General features: G+C 33.5%; 1 protein-coding gene across 2 annotated transcripts; it reads right to left on the bottom strand.

Moving 5' to 3' along the window:
* Nucleotides 1–7651: 7651 nt before the first annotated feature.
* Nucleotides 7652–11040, bottom strand: LOC131644346 (CASP-like protein 5B3). Of its 2 annotated transcripts, XM_058914824.1 has the most exons (4): nt 10882–11040; nt 10461–10717; nt 8367–8499; nt 7652–8242 (listed from the first exon to the last, which is right to left on the bottom strand). In XM_058914824.1, the coding sequence occupies exons 2-4, from the start codon at nt 10589–10591 to the stop codon at nt 8048–8050; spliced, it is 459 nt and encodes a 152-aa protein (XP_058770807.1). In that variant the 5' UTR covers nt 10592–10717; nt 10882–11040; the 3' UTR covers nt 7652–8047. The 2 variants fall into 2 exon arrangements, with proteins under 2 accessions (XP_058770807.1, XP_058770808.1); XM_058914825.1 differs by lacking the exon at nt 10882–11040 and having other exon boundaries at nt 10461–10870.
* Nucleotides 11041–19193: the final 8153 nt, after the last annotated feature.

Below are 19193 nucleotides of genomic sequence, written 5' to 3' on the forward strand. Positions count from 1 at the left end.
GGTGGTTTAAAATACTTTTGTATTCTCTCACATTGATTTGAAGTTGAAATTCCACCTAAAAAACTTGTGGTTGATCATTTTTCAAACTAAATAAATGATAATAAAGTTTTTAATTTAGTGGTATTCCTTTAAGCATGCACCAAACTAAGGATCTTAGAGATATGGTATAATTGACAATTGTGATTAAATGTGATAATATGATTTTGTGTGAGTTGTTAGTATTCATTATTTTTTAGTAGTCATTATTGAAAATGTAGGAAGAAAGCCCCACATTCTATAAGATGGATGTAGAGTAAGGAGAAAGAGACAATTCATAGTCACCACTTCTAACAAATATAGAAGGGAAGGTCAAGCAAGTCATGAGTCTTTATCCACTCAAGGAAGAATCCAAATATAGCGTCTGTAGAGCGTTAAGGTTTTAAGAAAGGGATAGATTTATAACTCACACAATATGGTTCCAAGAGAACCAAAATGCAATGAATAAACTTTACTCTCTTTTTTTTAAGTGGTGTCTTTCTTTTATTTTATTTTTATTTGTAATTTAAATAATTTTTTTTGTTTTTGAATAATTAAGAGGTTAGATAATTAAATTTGAAAATTTCTTCACCCACTTCCTAACCTTCTTGGCTACCTATGGTGAATTTATCACAATACCCCTATTTTCGGAAGTTCATTTCCGAAAACGTACTTTTTTTGAAAAAAAATGTGTTTTCGGAAATGTATCTCCGAAAAAGTGTTTTTTTTAATATAAAATATTGATTTCGGAGATGCATCTCCGAAATAAAGTTATTTTTCAGAAAATGTGGTGTTTTCGGAAGTTCATCTCCGAATTCACCCCCTTTGGAGATTCGGATATACACTTCCGAAATATTCCAAGACCAAATTGGTCTTGGAATGTTTCGGATATACACTTCCGAAAGAATTCAATAATTATTAAAAAATTAAAATCAAGGTGAATCAATACAATTAATAGGTATAAAATCAAGGTGAATCAATAAAATCAAGGTGAATCAAAATTTCCTAAACAATTTTAAAATTAAAAATTATTTTACTAACTTATATAAATCAAAAACATCTTAATTTCATAAGTAAATTTTGAATTATTTAAAATTAAATATAATATAATATATAAATATAATATATATATTATAAATTAAAACACTCATTGTTTTAATTTTTATAATTATTATATAAATGGATAAATATATTTATAATTAATATATAATAATTATTATATAAATATATAATAATTTTTATAAATATATAATAATTATTATAATTATTATATAAATATATAAATATATAAATATATAAATTAAAACACTCATTTTTTTAATTATTTTTGTAAATATATAAATATATAATAATTATTATAAATATATAAATATATAAATAAAAAATTATAACTCATTTTGTAAGTGAAATTATTTTAATTTTTTAATTAAAATTATTTTAAATTTTAAAATATGAATCAAAATAGAAATATATAATAATTATTATTCATAACTCATAAATTATATCAAAATATATAATTATTATTATTCATTACTCATAAATTATATCAAATTTATGATATGTGAATTAATTAATATCCTAAAATTAATTTTTGGGATTTTTTTAGATTTTTTTTGTTGTTTCGGAGATGCATCTCCGAATTAGTCAAAATCCCAATTTTTGGGATTTTTTCGGAAATGCACTTCCGAAGTCTGGAAAAATTTAGAAAAAAAAAAATATTTCGGAAATGCATTTCCGAAGCGGGGTAAAATGGGGTTTTCGCTGGGGGTGACCCCCATAGGGAGGTGGGTAAAGAAAAAATCTTAAATTTTACTATAAAAATATTCGTTAATAAAATTTTATCCTAAACTTAACTTATAAGTAGCCGCTCCAAACTCGTATCCATTATTCTTTAGAATGGATTGCATTGCAGAAAAATTCTTCAATGTTCTATGTTGTATGTTGTTCTTCTATCTTGAATAAGATATATTTTTTCTCCCCTTACGATCTATCTTACATAATGGTGTTGATGTTGTTGTATTTTAGAATAACCTTCTTATTCTCAAACATGTTATAAATTGCAAACAATTGCAGTACATAATCTTGTTAACTTTTCAATTTTTGTATCATTTATAATTTTTTGCAAGTAAAATATTATTTCGGTTTTTTATAAAATCAAGGAGAAAGTCCTTATTTTATTTTTTAATTAAAAAAGAAAAATATTTCCTCAAATTAAAAAAGAACCGAGAGGTTTAGTTACTCAGCTACAACAATAAATTTATACCATACATTCATAAACTAACAACACTCAATATATTGTCAACACATCAATCCACAAGAAACTCTCTACATCCACCACTATATATCTTGTTCTCTTTCTTGTCAGAGCATTTACCATGAAAGTATTTGCTCAAAAAAAATTTTCATGGCTGAAACAGATAACTTATAAGAAAATTGATACATGAAACCCATTGAACTTAAAAAGAATATGCACAAGAACTTGGGATGAATTGGATTTCTCAAAGTCTGGATTTCTTTTAAACAATGTATTTTAATATTGTAAACAATGTAATTTTAAAAAAAAAAAAAACTTTTTTCCTTTAGTTTTTAACAGAAATCGAGAGGTATTTTATTGTATTTTTACCTCGATTTTGAGTTATAACCGAGGGGAAATATAAGTGTGTTTATTGAGTTTCTTCACCGTCCTTAAACAAATATTTGTCATCCATTTAATGAGTATTAATGCTCAAGACATTGTCATTAGTGATCCGTGTGAAACCTAAAAGACATCCATTATAAAGGCATTCTAAATATCAAAAATTGATAATAAAACATTTGACATTAAAATTTTGAAACTTAAAGAAGCTAGGAAAAGTTCTCTATGATGGATTGCAAGAGCAAAAGGTCATTTGGATTCAAGGTTGGTGTTCTTATATAATCATATAACTGAATATTTATTTTATTGATCTAACTCTTTTTTGTTATATATGAGAAACAAATATAAGCAATATCCAATATTGGATCTTTCCCAAGATTCAATGATTTGAAGATCTAGCATCTGATCTTCTTGACAGTGACGACGATGAATCAAATTCAAATTTTGTTATATATTTTTACTTTAACATTATGTGTAAATAATGTAATATTTTGTGTAAATAATTTAGTTTGTAAAAAATTAATTTATCAATATTCTATGTAAACAATGTAATTTATATTTTTTTTAATTAAAAAATATATATTTCTTTCCCCTCGGATTTGGTCATAAACCGAGAGGTGTGTGGTGCTAGTTTTAAAAATATTAAAAATTTATTGTTGGGGATCGAACCAATGACCATTTCAACTATCCCCTCGGTTATTCTAAAACTGAGGGATAAAGTGGTAAGTTTTCATGACTCCCTTCGTTATCTCAACTCTATAACGAGGTTAAATCAACTTTGCATCCGAGGTTAAATCCCTTTTTTATGGTAGTGTAAGAAAATTGTATGCATGGAAAAAATGCACTGCATAGATAAGCCAGAGTGGCACATTATGACCGTTATTCACTTAAAATGGCGTGTAAACAGTATAACATGGAATGATAAGCCCCCGTTATAGAGTCGTTAGAAATGACTCTTGCCAAAAGATAACACGACGCGACAAGTTCCAGTGCAGCGCATTTTTGCGCGGGTCTATAAATATTTTGGCGTTTCAACTTTTTTTCTCCACTTGTTCTCTTGTATTGTTCTTACACTTATTTTTACCTTTAAACTAAGTCATTCTGATTCATATATATTCTTCTAAATCCAAATCAAATGGAACCTAAACATCATAAGAGGGGTGATCAATCTACATAAGGAGCTCAAGTTTCACAATCACCCACCTATCAAAGATTTAAAAGCCTTAAAGCAGCTAACTGGTGGGAAGAGATTAAGTTTGTTAGTCCCATGGTTTTTTGATTGACATAATTTTGCTAATACATGGTTCTTAACTGATGTTGAGCAAGATGTTGAAACATCTTGACTTACTGTCATAGCAGGTTCAAATGTTATGTGTTTTGACAGATGTTCTGTTAGATGTTGTGACATCCTACACCAAAATATCCTGACGGCTCAGACTGTTTTTTAATCCTTGAATATTTGATAGAAAAATATTAGATTAGGAAGATTCAGACTCTCATACAGGTGCAACCAATCAAGAAAATGCATATTTGTTTTACTTTCAGAAAAAAGGATCTTTGAGGTTTTTTTTAGAAAACTAAGATTTGATTTGATTTGATTTGATTTGTTCCTATTTTGTGTGAAGGTCTTGCAACTGATTCAGAAAGGAGAAGATTGGATTTATTTCAGAGTCCAAGCCCATATTGCAAGAGTCTATAAATAAGGACTTGTTAAACCTAGTTTTGCAAGCATTCACAAAAGGGAAATCGTGGGTGCAATAAGGGTTAGTGTTTTGAGGGGAGTTAAAGTCTTTCGTGTGTTTTTGTTCTTTGTGTCACTCATGTGTCTTCTAATACATTGAGGAGGACATGTGTTCTCACTCTTTAAGCTTTTAAGCATGGAGTTGGGTATTGTTCTTGATTGAAGCTTTTAAGAAAGATCAAGTATTGTTTTTATTTAAGGTTCTTGACTAAGTATTGTTTATTGGAAAGTGTTAATCTTTCTATTTGGTTCCTCTGGTCACAAGGTGTGTGACTGTGTATTTATCAAAATCAAGGGTAAACACGCTGGTACATTCTTCACTGGTTCTCATTTTACCCAGGTGACAGCGCTAGCACAGGTTGTAGAGGATCTGGAGGTTGACGAGGGTGTAGTGCTTTAGGATTTTGCCTTTAACAGAGGCTTCCACCTTCGGATGTTTTTCCTGAGGGATAGGTACGATGAGCACATCTAGGCCTAGAGGTATGAGGTTACCGTTATGGTGTACATGCTACATCTAATGACATGTACTCTCTTTGCATACAAGTCAGATGTTTATATAGATGTTCGCTACCTTTGGTTGTTCAGTAGCCTAGACACTCCAAATTGGGCTTGGGGAGTGATGGCACTAACTATCTTCTACACGAGACTTGGAGTTGCTTCCTAGCCTGAGACCAAATAGCTAGCTAGTTATTTGAGCCTATTACATGTAAACTAACATTTCTTTTTTGATTTATAATTTGTTATTTGAGTCTATTAGTTATTTGTTGGATGTCATATTAATCATTTTTATTTATTCAGTGCTAGATATATGAGCATTTCCCTGGCATCTGTGCTATGAGACTGTAGCGAGTGCTCCACTGACGAGGAGATAGAAGGGTGGACAGGCGATTCATGGTGGTGTTATGGAGTACAAGAGGAGGCTTGATGTTTTGACAGTAGATGATGTCGTCTGGACACCATACTCAACGCACTATCCCCATCGGCCATTTGACGATGCAACATTGTATTAAGGGCATATGAGGTGGGAGAACCACGTGGCTAGACACCTGCCTGAGAGGTGTCTGCGATAGTTTAGTTTTGTCTAGGGCATCCCACGTCTAGTTCCTAAGGCTCCGACTGATGGGATTGAAAGATGGTTTTAGAGCCACATCATCAGCTCTGCCCGTGAGATTAGAGCTAGCGTAGTTCTAGTACACTATCCTTCAGAGGGCGAGGATGGTTACTTGGAGTGGTATCACAATATATCACACCATCGCCTCATACCACCGACTACAAGGTCTTTTAATGTTTCGGGGCCTTCTGGTGCTAGGGCACAGGCTGACGACGTGCCGCCACCACCACCTCCTGCAAGGGACCAGGATAGCCGCCTCCAATTGATTGACGTTCTTGCATATGACCTCACGGGTTTGGTAAACCCGAATTGTGAGGTTTTTATCAGATTATCTAGGATATCCGACATAGCCCGTGGGGGCCTATGTAGGTGTATTATATTTTTCTTGTATTATATTTTGCCTATGTATATGTATATTTTGTGACACAGACTTCTTATCACCGTACTTATTTATTGCATAATATTTTGGGTATTACATGATTCAAAGATGAACACATCATAAAACAGTACAACAAACATAAATTAAAAAACACTAAACATGAAAACATAGGTACTACTAGATGATTCTGGATGTTTCAACATCTTCATTATGTCGTCAACGGATCTTGTTATCTATGCATCCAACTCGATCGAACCTTTATTTTCCTACAAGGAAATGATTTCCACATGGCCTTGACATCTTCGTCGGTCTTCAACTCAATCAAGTTGTATTTCACTCTTCCATTATTATCAATCTGATCTTCACGAAACTCAATCCTCTTCGCCCTTCTGTTATCAGTATCAGACAATAATTCATTCAACTTGTCTGTCAAATTGACGAGAGATGCGGCGCCATCCGGGAGCTTGAATTCAATAGGAGGGTTGTTTTCGTTGAAATACACTTCCGCCTTAATCAGAAATTAAGGAAGAGGCATTTTTTTAGATGTATTTTTCTATAACATATGCCCCTATTTATACAAATGACGATTCATTCTAGACCACACAAATTTGTCGGTGCAATCAGAACCCTCCAAATATGTCAGTAAAATCCATATCGTTGAAAATTTTTGAATGAGTACACTATCGAAATGGTAAATTTGAAATTGCCGATAAAAATTTAACCATTCAAATGCACTACCGAAAATTTAGTATGTACCAGAAATTTTATTTCCTTTATCGAAAATTTCGTTCGAAAAAATTATTCTTTTTTCCTAAAGACATTTCTAAAATAATGAAAAATGGGGGTGTAAGATAAAATTTTGGGAGTAGGTAGGTAAAATTCTCTTCATACAAGAATTTGACACCCACATGTGTCAGAAGCCTAGTCCTTAACACCTAATTCTAAAGGTATATATACTTCATAGCTTCAAAGAAATCTAGTGGAAAAATCAATCCAATCAATTTGGACAGGGATTCTAAACTTCAAAGCATCTTCACGAGCATGATAAATGCTATCTGTCACTAGTTTGAGTTCATTTCAAAAGAACATTGTTTAATATAAAAATAAAATAAAAAATAAGAAAGAACATTGGTTAATTAAACCTCCTTTTACCTATATGGGATGCCAAAGGCATGATGATGCCTTCGCTTCATGTAACACAACTCACAAGGGCAAAAGACATAATCAAGAGATTTAGAGTCCAACTTGATACACCATATTTTCAAAAAGAAATATGGTGGATCAAAATGCAGGTCATGCTCACAATATTTCCACTTTAGCTGCAAAGGTATTCAATACACATCTTACATTCTCACCTAATCTTTTCTACACAAACATTATTAGATTACATTTGTCGTAACTTACACATGAAGCACGGACACCCCGAACACGATCCCGACACAGGCACACATTTTTTCAAAGGTCTGCACTTTATAGTGCAAAATCTTGTTTAAAACAACATGGTACAGTTCTAGGATTATTTCATATGTAACTTTTGTGTAGCAGAAAACATCTAATGCTTCACTACAGGAAATATACTTATCTTAGTCCCACGTATGGATATGGATATCACTGCATAGTGCGTTCGGTTTTTATCATCCGGACCTCGCGAAAAGGATGATTTAGGAAATTCAAAGAGTTTGAGAGAAATACTAAGGGTGTAATAAACAATTCCTTTAAATAAAACCGCGCATGATTTCGAAAACACACTTTACAAAAGGCCCTAGTGCATAAAACTAGTCACATATAGTATACATTCTTCAATAAAAATGACAGTTCACCAGTCCTTAATGCAATTCACAGTGCACTTTACATCAAAGGACCAACAAGTCCTTTTCAAAAGACAATTCCAATATCAAATCAACAATCTCTTTGAAATTACATCTTACCAATTGCAACAACTTTTGGTAGACTAGTTTCTTTGGTAAGGAAAAATAAAATACATTTTTCTCTGTCTCTTTACTATCTCCTGCTATCACAACAATTCCAGTTGAAATGAAGGAATCAATTTGAATGAGTATAAACCTAATCTATTTCCTTTCCTATTGACACTTTCAAAGAAATTTATGAACAATATAAACGTGTTTTCGATGAGAAAATTTTGGTGGAGTCAACATGTTGTCTCTGCTACCCTGCGGCTAATAGCCAAAGCATTATTAAGGACGATATTGAAATCGGTATCCAGCTTAAGAAGGCGCATGCAACTGAAATCTGATATTTTCGACATTCCTTTCCAAAATGGCAGTGTCCTAGATCGTTAAAGTACAAAACTGTGATGCCTGCTGAGGAACACGCCGCAGCTAGAGATAGTGTGGCTGTTACCTGTCGACAGTGGTCAAGAAAATTATTCAAAATTCGCTAAGCAATAGCACAGCTATAGCCGCAATTTGTCAACACTAATGTATGTAATAAATTAGTCGTAGTCAAGGTTTTTGCTGAGACTAACCCAATCTCCGACCAGATAGAGGCTAACTAGTACTGGGTTATGGAGGACTTTCTTTCTCGCCACGGCGTATGCGTCCAATAAAGCGAGCACAAAACTCCATATGGTTTGTAAACCCATTGCAGCTATCAGGTAACTGCAATGCAAATGGAACAGTCAGCATTAATCATTAAATTTATGGATCACAATATTGATGGTAAAACTGTTGATCGTGTACATATCTTCATCACTATATGAGGAAAACAGTAGCATATACATGACACAAAATAAAATTGATAGTATGCGATTAACTAACACTCCACCAGTGTTTCGCCAGAGGATATTTGTCCAACATAGCAGGAGGATCATAAATGATGAAAGCTAAAAAAATCATGAATGGGACAAGGATATGACATGTAGTGCAATATATACTTTTTAGAATTAGAATTTGTTTTAGGCCTAAATCAACTCCAAAATCTAGCTCAAGTGGTGAGGATAAAGTCATATCTTTGGTCAATATGAGATCTCAACAACCTCCTCACCACTATGGTCAAGATCGAGTGTTGGATTGTAAGATCGTTTTCGTCGCCGATGTGGTCAAGATCGATCTTTTTGAAGCAAGATCGTAAAAAGAAATGTGTTGGGTCTTTTTTGGGGCTTGTAATATGATTTTCATGTTTTTATGTATGTGAGTGTATATATATTATATGTATCAAATTACCCTTTTTCCTTCGGTAGGATCTTACATTCCATGCTAACAATCCGAGTTTTTACGATCTTTCACAAGCCGACCGATCCTACTTAAGATCTCGTGCTTGACTACATTGCTCCTCACCTCAGCAAGACATGACATCGGAAGTGTAGAGTGTATACAAATGTGAGTGGCCTAATAATATATCTAGAAGAAGCTTTGATATCATTTTAGAATTTTGACTAGAACTAACACAAACCCAAAAGCTAGCCCAAGTAACGAAAGTTGTCCTAGCTTTATAAAAACTAATCTATTGAATAGTAATGTCTATAGAAGATGTGGGATTTCAACGTATACCTTCAGTGGCAATAATAAGCAAGTCAGCGAGAGATTTAGGTAGCTTGGGAGTAGGCTGAATAAGAAGATTATGGAACAGTAACAGATTACGAGGGTGACGATGATGAGTAAAAAGTGCAGTGCAGAGAGAAAGTGGCGATGATTGGGAAGAAGTTGTTACTTGGTGGGGAATTGGAAATTGAGGAACATATGCCAAATTACTCAAGTAAAATGCTATGTTTTGCCCCATTGAGTTTGAAAATGCACAGGAAATAAGACCTTTCTGAGGCTTGAAAGAGTCAAAGTTTGGTTCAAGATCCATAGTAATTTGTAATTACTTTACTCGTTGTAGTGATTAGGAAGCACCTGAAATACACAAACAGATACAAACAGCAGCATCGAGCGCAAAAGAAGACCGAAATTGAACATTAGTAAGAACAAAAGACCATTATTATAAGGGAAGTAGCTTGTGACTACTTAAACAGGATTAAGAAGAATCGATGAGCAGGCTGCAACTGACAGTGGCAAAATTTGACACCCGAATGGTGGCACGTGGCTAACGCACATGAACATAATCATAAAGATGGCTGCAAGAGCGTGACGGAATTCCAGCAATAGCACTCTTAGACACAGCAAGATCGGTGTGTCCTCAGGATCCTCTACTTCCAATGCTACTTGAATACAATGCAATAACTAGTACCAGTAGCATGTGAGCTCCTACAATGTTGAGTGGTCCTTAAGGGCGGGATGAACTATGAAGAGTATTAGATAAGTAGTTTGTTGATAATCTCTTCTCCTTATCCTTCATCAGTTACTGAAGTTAGTGTTATTTCTGTTATAGTTTGCTAAGTTTGTTAAGGGATATCAAGAGTTAATCTATTCATCCTATAAACAATCCCCAACAACTATGAATATCCTTCGATTACACAACTAGAACCGATTTCCCAAATCAAACAAATCCGACAAATAAATTTGATTCAGTCATGTCAATACTATGATTCCCTATATTGTATTGTAATATTAAAAAATTATACCCAAAGAGATAAATGCATAAAAATAAGGAAAAAGTATTAAGCAAAATGTTGAATTACCAAAAGGCTGTAATATTAAAGAAACTTGGTGTGGTAGCCATGGAAGCAATAGACCCAGCAGCAAAAACAAACTGTGACATCCTCAGAGCCAAACCAAACAAAGTACCAGGTGTCCCAGGAAAATCCTTCATCTTTTTCTCCAAAAGAATCAAACTTTCAGATTCTCCACAACTAATAACAAACACCCATCTCTAGATTTAAGCCAAAAAAGCAAAACAAGAACCCAAACGCAAGACCTTGAAAAACCACTTCCCAATCTAAAACAGGAAAACAAGACAAATTTGAAATGATAAGAGAAAATTGGAATCTGGGGTGAACATAAAAACAAAAATAATCAACCAAAGAGAATCAAAAGGTAAAGTGTCAAAGGATGATAGAGTCAAAACTGTGACCAAACAAAACAGAAACACAAAAATCTTACCTTGGTTGGTTGTTGCTTAGAATTGCACGATTCTTGTATTGTTCTTGACAAAATCAAACTCACTCACCAACATGGGTCCACTACAATGGCGTAGAGATTCCTATTCCATGAATAAAACTGTGCCAGCATTTTTTTTTTTTACAATTTACGTCAATTCATTTTTGGAAAATACTAAGAAATGTCTTGTATTTTAAGAAATTTCTTAAATGTATTAATAATTTATTGTATTGTTAATTCTTTTTAAAAAATTAGAAATGTTATTTTCAATGCAAGAACTTCATTTCCTGCAATTGGGGTATATGATATATATGCATCTTGTTGACTTTTGATTTTTCTTTAAATTGTATAATTTTGGGGTTAACCTGAGTTTTTTAAAAGACTTTCTAGAATATATGTTAATGTTGAGTTATATAGAAAAAATTAATGAATCATGATTTTGTTTTTTAAACTACTTCTATTCTTTATTCATAAAACCCCAATCTTATATTTTTTCTTGATAAAAATTATTACTTATAAGTCTAAACAACCAATCTTATATGTTAAAAATTGCTTATACTCTCCCAAAAAAAAAATTATAAGGTATTAGGGGTACTCTAACCCTTAAACTCAGAATAAGAGAAATTACTAATCAACTGAAATTTAAGCTAAATAATACATCAAATCTTTGCAAAATTCGTAAAAATTACACTTGGTATTAGAAATCTCTCCAATAAAAGACCATTTTCACGCCTTCATTTTGATATTCTAAATGAGATCAGAAACATTACATGTTCCACTCAACTATCGAAAATAATATAATTCCTCAAATTCCAAATTCCCCACATTGCCGCCATCCAAATTAAACACTCTTTATTATCCTTCACTCTCTTCTTCCCACAACCTATGTGCCATTCGAGAAAGTTTCTCTAAATAACCACCACTGATTCCAAATACAGCCCAGACCAACTCTCAATCTCTTTCTAAACTAACTTAGATATAGAACAGTTAAGGAATAGATGTTCCAACGAGATGTCTTTACATAGCGAGTCTTCCCCTGTAAAATCCTCCATCTCCATTTAAAAAGTAAGGCAACATTGAAGTCTTCAATTCTCTTTAAACTTAAACCATACTTCTTCAATGGTAAACAAACCTGCTCCCACCCTACCTAATGAATCCTCCTCTTATTGAGTGTATCGCCCAAAAGAAAATTGTTCTGGATATTTTAAATATCTTTGCAAATCTTCACTAGAGCTGTATAGAAAGATAGATGAAAAATATATATACTAGATAAAATTGATTTTAGCAAAGTGATTCTACCTCCAAAATTGATAAATCTCCCTTTACAATTATCTAGTCGAGCCTTCAACTTGAATAACAATGGTTTCCACGACCAAATCCTCCTAGGATTGGATCCGATAGGAATCCCAAGAAAGGCAAACGCTTTATCTTCGATCCTGCACGACTGAAAATTTGCAGCAACAATAGCAAGAAAGTGGACACTAAGGTTAATACCGATTAATATACTTTTAAAGAAATTGACACCAAGACCCGAAACAACTTTGAACCCCCTTAACACCACTTTAAGAGCCCATATCTGTTTCCAATTTTCATCCCTAATTATCAAAGTGTCATCCACAAATTGTAAAATATCCACCTCACACATCTCCTTCATCGAAAAGCATAAAAACTCCCTTATAGCATACACTTTTCTCACTAAACATGTAAGACCTTCAAGAGCTAACACAAACAGAAAAGAGGATAACGTGTCACCCTACCTAAGGACCCTACCTGCCGCAAACTCTTTGGTAGGCCTCGCATTAACCAACACTGACATCTAACTCAAAAAGACCGTTACGCTCATCCATTTCAACCATAACTAACCAAGTCTTATTTTTCTTTCCTTTTTTGTCAAGAGACATCTATTTTGGGACTTTGAGACATTTTGGAACTGTCTTTGATGGCCCTTGAAGTCTAGGATTTCCATGTTTTTATAATTTTGGCTATTTAATTAGTTTTAGGAAAGAGAACAAGGACAGAGTTTTATCGTAGAATTATTTTAAAGCTTTTGGAATACCCTTGTAAAAGTCTCCCTTGGAGCAAGTGATTCTCTTCATCTATTGCAGTTTGATTCAGGTTATCACCATTGTTACTCTATTCCTTACAGTTATTATTATTATTATTATTATTATTATTATTATTATAATCATGTTCATACAAATTGCAATGTCGATTCTATTTCTCACCATGAATGAGTAGTTTTATAAGGATGAAGGGTCATGAGACCTAACTCTAAATTATCCATATATTTGATTTATCACTTATGAGAATTTGAACTGCGTTTATTTTGCAAGCCTGAGTTTTTAATGATACACACTTGTTACGAAAGTAAAAGGGTTCTTAAGTATCGATAATGATTCGAAAGAACTTGTATTGATACTCGGCAACAGGTTTATAAACAAACAAATTCGATGATACGAAAGTACTCTAATACAATTGAGAAATGTCCCATATTTCTAATTGTGTAAAATTAATGACCATCGGTAAATAACAATGTGCGAGAGAAAGCCGGCGAGCGTCTTGTTTATCGAAAGTATGATAACGCGTTGGCGAAAGCAAGTGTTGTCTACATTTATCTATTTTCTATAAATCACGCAAGAATTCTCATAAAAAAATAAGTCAATTATGAGGAAATGTTAGAGTAAGGAATCATGACCCTAAGTCCTGTTTGTTTTTGAATTAATTCCAAGTTTAACTCATTTAAGCAATTTTTAAAAGTGCTTTTCAAATTAAGTTGTTTTGACTTAAGTGGTTTTTCACTTAAGTTTTCCTATTCCTAATTGATTCTATTGCTCTAAATTTATATAGATAAGATAGAAGTCGGTACTTAACCATTGGTCTTTTAGGTTCGATATTTTACTACTCTAAAAATTGTCCTACGCTTGCGGCGTGTCAAGTTTTTGTTATTCCCAAATGGAGCAGAATAAGAATTAGCTTTGCTATTCACCAGCTCGGCAAAAGATATTTTTCCCACCTTGCCTGCTCTCCCCGAACTCTTATCTAGTGTCGCTCCAAAAGATCTTTATGGAAATCCCTAGGTTTTTCCCCTCCCCCTCCTACATTACTCGAAACAAAATCATTCATATTGAAACGTGACAAGTTTGCATGTATCTTCTTCCCATCGATGATCACATTATCCAACTTAACTGCAAAAATCCTCTCATCTTCAACCTCTTTAAATCTCGCAAATTGAAAATGTTTCTCAGTTCCTTTTCGGCAAAATAACAACCTCCACAATGTCCCCAATGCAACTGAAAAGATCAAAGATCTCCAATGCATTGATCATGTCCAGAATTTTTGAAAAGAAGAACGACAATAACTTATGCGCCTCCTCCTAAATCTTGCTTCCAGCTAGAAGCATGTCCCATTTGGGGACCAAGTTTCTAAGTTATTTTCTTCTAACCTCTACAATCCATTGTTGCATTGTAGATGAATCACCTATAACGACATTCCATTGCTCACCGTGTGTATTTTCTTATGGTAAGTAAGATAGTTTTTTCTAACCACAACTTATTTTTGGCAAAAAGACGTGTGATTAACATATCAATGGAAATCTTATGAATATGAATCCTTACATGTAGTTTCTCTTCTTCTTTTTTTACATCAAAGTTTAACGCAAGAATCGTGTATATCCAATTCATCTTACATATTTAGTCGATGTAGTATGTTATAGTAAAATTGCATCTTACTTATATTTGTATAAACATGTATTTAATACATTAATCATACTAATTTTTTGAAAATATATTATTTAATTTATATAATATCATCGAATATATTATTTAGTAAGTTTCATCACTTAGAAGCCACAAGAAAAATGGCATATGTAACACCTCAATTCTACCCACGAAATTTAAATAAAACCAGAGTATAAAAATTCACAAACGAAACAATTGAGGTATCACATATTCATTCTCAAAAACAAATCACCTCGTCGCATTAAGCGGATACATAGCATTCACAAAAATACAGAAGAACCGACAACATCAAATAGTAGTCTTTAACATGAATCAACTTCCATGGAAGTGCAACAGAAACTCAACAATTAGTTCAAAGATTCATAGCATCATAATTCAACAATTAACACAATTAAAGTGACAATCTCCAAAAGACAACTCAAGTATTTTCCAAAACATAATAAATCAAAAAACAAGTAAATTAACGTGTTCGTCCCCCTGAGTGCTACGTATCAGAGCAACAACGACTCAAGACTAACTCGACTAACCTTCTCTCAATGCGGATCACCTACACGTTACCAATATAAAGACAACGGCGAAACAAAGAAAGGGTGAGATATCAATTCATATAATTGAGTGCATGATAAATTATATATCATAAATTAGACATATTCGGTTAATCGCATTCACAAGTATTAATATCCTCATATTATTCACAAGGTCATTAATTCACAATTCTCATACTTCCGTCATATAACAAGTCACAAACATACAATCACCATATAGTCACAAACGTCACACTATGAGTCGCATAAAATGTATGGGACATGACTCATATATATGCATGTGGTACGAATCGGAGCTTCAGCCCCCGTCACTAATTGCCCAATTCAGAGGCACAAGGCATAAGCCTTCGTCACTAATTTGCCAATCCAGGTCGTCACAATATATATGCAAATGTATGCGACTCAATGAACCGAACATCACACAACATCATCATCATCATTTACTTCACAAAATATTCGTCACAAGGCACACGCCCATATCATAATTATTACCGATTATTAAAGGTAATAATACTTCACACATAATACAACAACTTCTTATAACAACGGAACAATTCCGACAATTCATCAAATCAACGGTCGATACCATTAGCAAAAGAATCACAAAGATATTCACAACAATCACAATTACGGTCAAATTCACAAGATACCGTAATTTACCGATAAACCGAATAGTTAATCTAAGTCTAATTTTATTTCAATCAAATAGGCTTATTAAAAAAATTAATTCAACTATTAATTTAATCGACCGATTAATATCACAATTTCGACAAAATAACACCACCACGATAATATACTAATTAAACTTAACTACCACGTCAATTTTCATCAAATTTCGGACAACTAATTATACCGCTTAATTCGACTTTTTCGATCAAACGAGACTGTTTTATATTTTATTAGTCCTGCTACTGTTCCTAACCAAGTGGTTCCATTCCTAACATGCACTGCTATTGTTCCTTCTATTTAATTACCATTAAGTTATGTAATTATTTACTAGAATTACTCTAATCCGCATTCTTTAACACATGCCCAGGTTGAAGAATGATTATTCAATGTAATGCTACATACATTCTATATATCTCATTTAGGTATCAGTAGCACATTAAAAAGAAACAATGGATCATGAACACTAATAATAACAAACGCATGGAAATGAAATAGGCTGGGTTGCAAGACACTTATTTCTTGTTTTGTACCGTATCAATAGCATATACATTTCAGGCTCACATTTAATAACACAACCATAGCAATTTTGAATCATAAAAACCAGTACCAAAACAACAACAACAAAATTTCAGAGGCAAAATTAAATGGATTTTCAATTTCCAGAAACAAGTTAACACAACAATTGCAATAACCTAAATCCCTAAACCCCAACATACAATTGTTCATAAGCCCCATTATAGGAAAAGAACCCCACCCTTACCTTGTTTGGATTGAAGAAAACTCTACAAATCCTAGCACTTAGGTTGGAATCTCTCTAAGCTTGCTTCTCATCTTCAAGACCTAGCCTCCACTCTTCCAAAATGGTTTTTATTTTCTGGTTTCTCTACACTTCCTTAAACCCCATTCTACACTAAAAACCTATTTTTGTTATAAAATTGGGCTTGATAAATAACACCACATTTCTATTCTTCATTTAATCAAAATAGGCCCAATTTAATTTCTACACTAAAGGTAAAAATAATACTTACACTTATATTTCATTGAAATAAAAAAAATCCGATCATTTAATATACCGACTTATTACTCAATACCTTATATTTTTGGTCTAATCTTAATTACTCGGAAAATTCTCAAAACGCTAAATATTAGCTCATTAATATTTCTAATACTAAAAATATTAAAATTTTGATTAAACATTGATCCGCTATCCCGAACTAATACCGACTAAATCGCCCCAAAACGCGAAAAATTTCAATAAACATCACAAATGTCTAAAATAAGCGAATAATTATTTTTCCAAACGTTACAACTCTCCCCCACTAGAATATTTTCGTCCTCGAAAATAGAAAATTTACCTGATTCGAATAACTCAGGATAGGAATCTCGCATCTTGCTCTCCAATTCCCAGGTCAAGCTTTCACCAGCAGCTCCTAACCATACAACTTTCACCAATGCAATCTCTTTGCCTCTTAGAACCTTCATCTTGCAATCCACAGTTCGCACAGGCATCGTCTCTACTGTGAGATTATCACACACTTGCACATTGTCCATCTAAATCACATGAGACGGATCTGAAACATACTTCCGGAGTTGTGACACATGAAACACATCATGCAAATTAGCAAGATTTAGCGGTAACGCCACACGGTAAGCAACCTTCCCAATCTGATCTAATATCTGATACGGACCAATAAAGCGAGGAGTGAGCTTCCTAGACTTCAGAGCTCGCCCAACACCAGTCACAGGTGTGACTCTCAAAAACACATGATCACCAACTTGGAACTCCAAATCATTCCTTCTCTTGTCATGGTAACTTTTCTGCCTACTCTGAGAAGCTTTCATCTTATCCCAAATAAGCTTCACTTTCTCCGTAGTCTCCTTAAAAATCTCGGGTCCAAGTACCACACTTTCACCCAACTCATGCAAACATAACAGAGTCCTATGAAGGATAGAAAAACACTTAGAAAGGGGGGGTTTGAATAAGTGTAGCTTTAAAAACTTGACAGATAAAAATAAATTGCACAGATATTTTTATCCTGGTTCGTTGTTAACTAAACTACTCCAGTCCACCCCCGCAGAGATGATTTACCTCAACTGAGGATTTAATCCACTAATCGCACGGATTACAATGGTTCTCCACTTAGTCAGCAACTAAGTCTTTCAGAGTCTACTGATCACACACTGATCACTCCAGGAACACTGCTTAGATACCCTCTAAGACTTTTCTAGAGTCTACTGATCCACACGATCACTCTAGTTACAATCTGCTTAGTTCACTCCTAAGACTTCCTAGAGTATTCTGATCCACACGATCACTCTAGTTCCTTACAACTTAATGTAATCAATTCTAAGAGTATTACAAATGCTTCTTAAAAGCGTTAATCACAAACTGTGATATTTCTCTTAACGTTTAAGCTTAATCTCACTAAAATATTACAACAGCAATGTAGTGAGCTTTGATGAAGATGAAGATTCTGATCTTTGAATTTGAACAGCGTTTCAGCAAGTTAATATGCGTTTTTTATGTTCAGGATCGTTAACCTTGCTTCTCATCAGAACTTCATATTTATAGGCGTTGGAGAAGATGACCGTTGAATGCATTTAATGCTTTGCGTGTTCCGTACAGCATCGCATTTAATGTTATACGCTTTTGTCAACTACCTCGAGCCTTGTTCACGCTGTGTCTACTGACGTAGCCTTTAGTAGCTTTTAACGTTCCTTTTGTCAGTCAGCGTAGCCTGCCACTTGTACTTCCTTCTGATCTGATGTTTGTGAATACAACGTTTGAATATCATCAGAGTCAAACAGCTTGGTGCATAGCATCTTCTGATCTTCTGACCTTGAAGTGCTTCTGAGCGTGATACCATCAGAACTTCAGTGCTTCTGTTCTCTTGTTCTTCTGATGCTTCCATAGACCCATGTTCTGATTCTGCTTCGACCATCTTCTGATGTCTTGCCAGACCATGTTCTGATGTTGCATGCTGAACCCTTTGAGACAAAGCTTCTGAGCGCTGAATTATGCGTACTCTTTATATATTTCTTGAAAGGGAAATTGCATTGGATTAGAGTACCATATTATCTTAAGCAAAATTCATATTATTGTTATCATCAAAACTAAGATAATTGATCAGAACAAATCTTGTTCTAACAATCTCCCCCTTTTTGATGATGACAAAAACATATATAAATGATATGAATTTGCGATCAGAAAGAACAGACGGCAAAAGACAAATTACACAGCTATAGCATAAGCATATGAATATGTCTCCCCCTGAGATTAACAATCTCCCCCTGAGATAAATAATCTCCCCCTGAAATAAATACTCGAAGAACTTTAATAAAAGACTTCCCTGATTATTTCGGT

Source organism: Vicia villosa, linkage group LG1, assembly GCF_029867415.1.
Source record: "Vicia villosa cultivar HV-30 ecotype Madison, WI linkage group LG1, Vvil1.0, whole genome shotgun sequence".
Taxonomy (NCBI): Eukaryota; Viridiplantae; Streptophyta; class Magnoliopsida; order Fabales; family Fabaceae; genus Vicia; species Vicia villosa.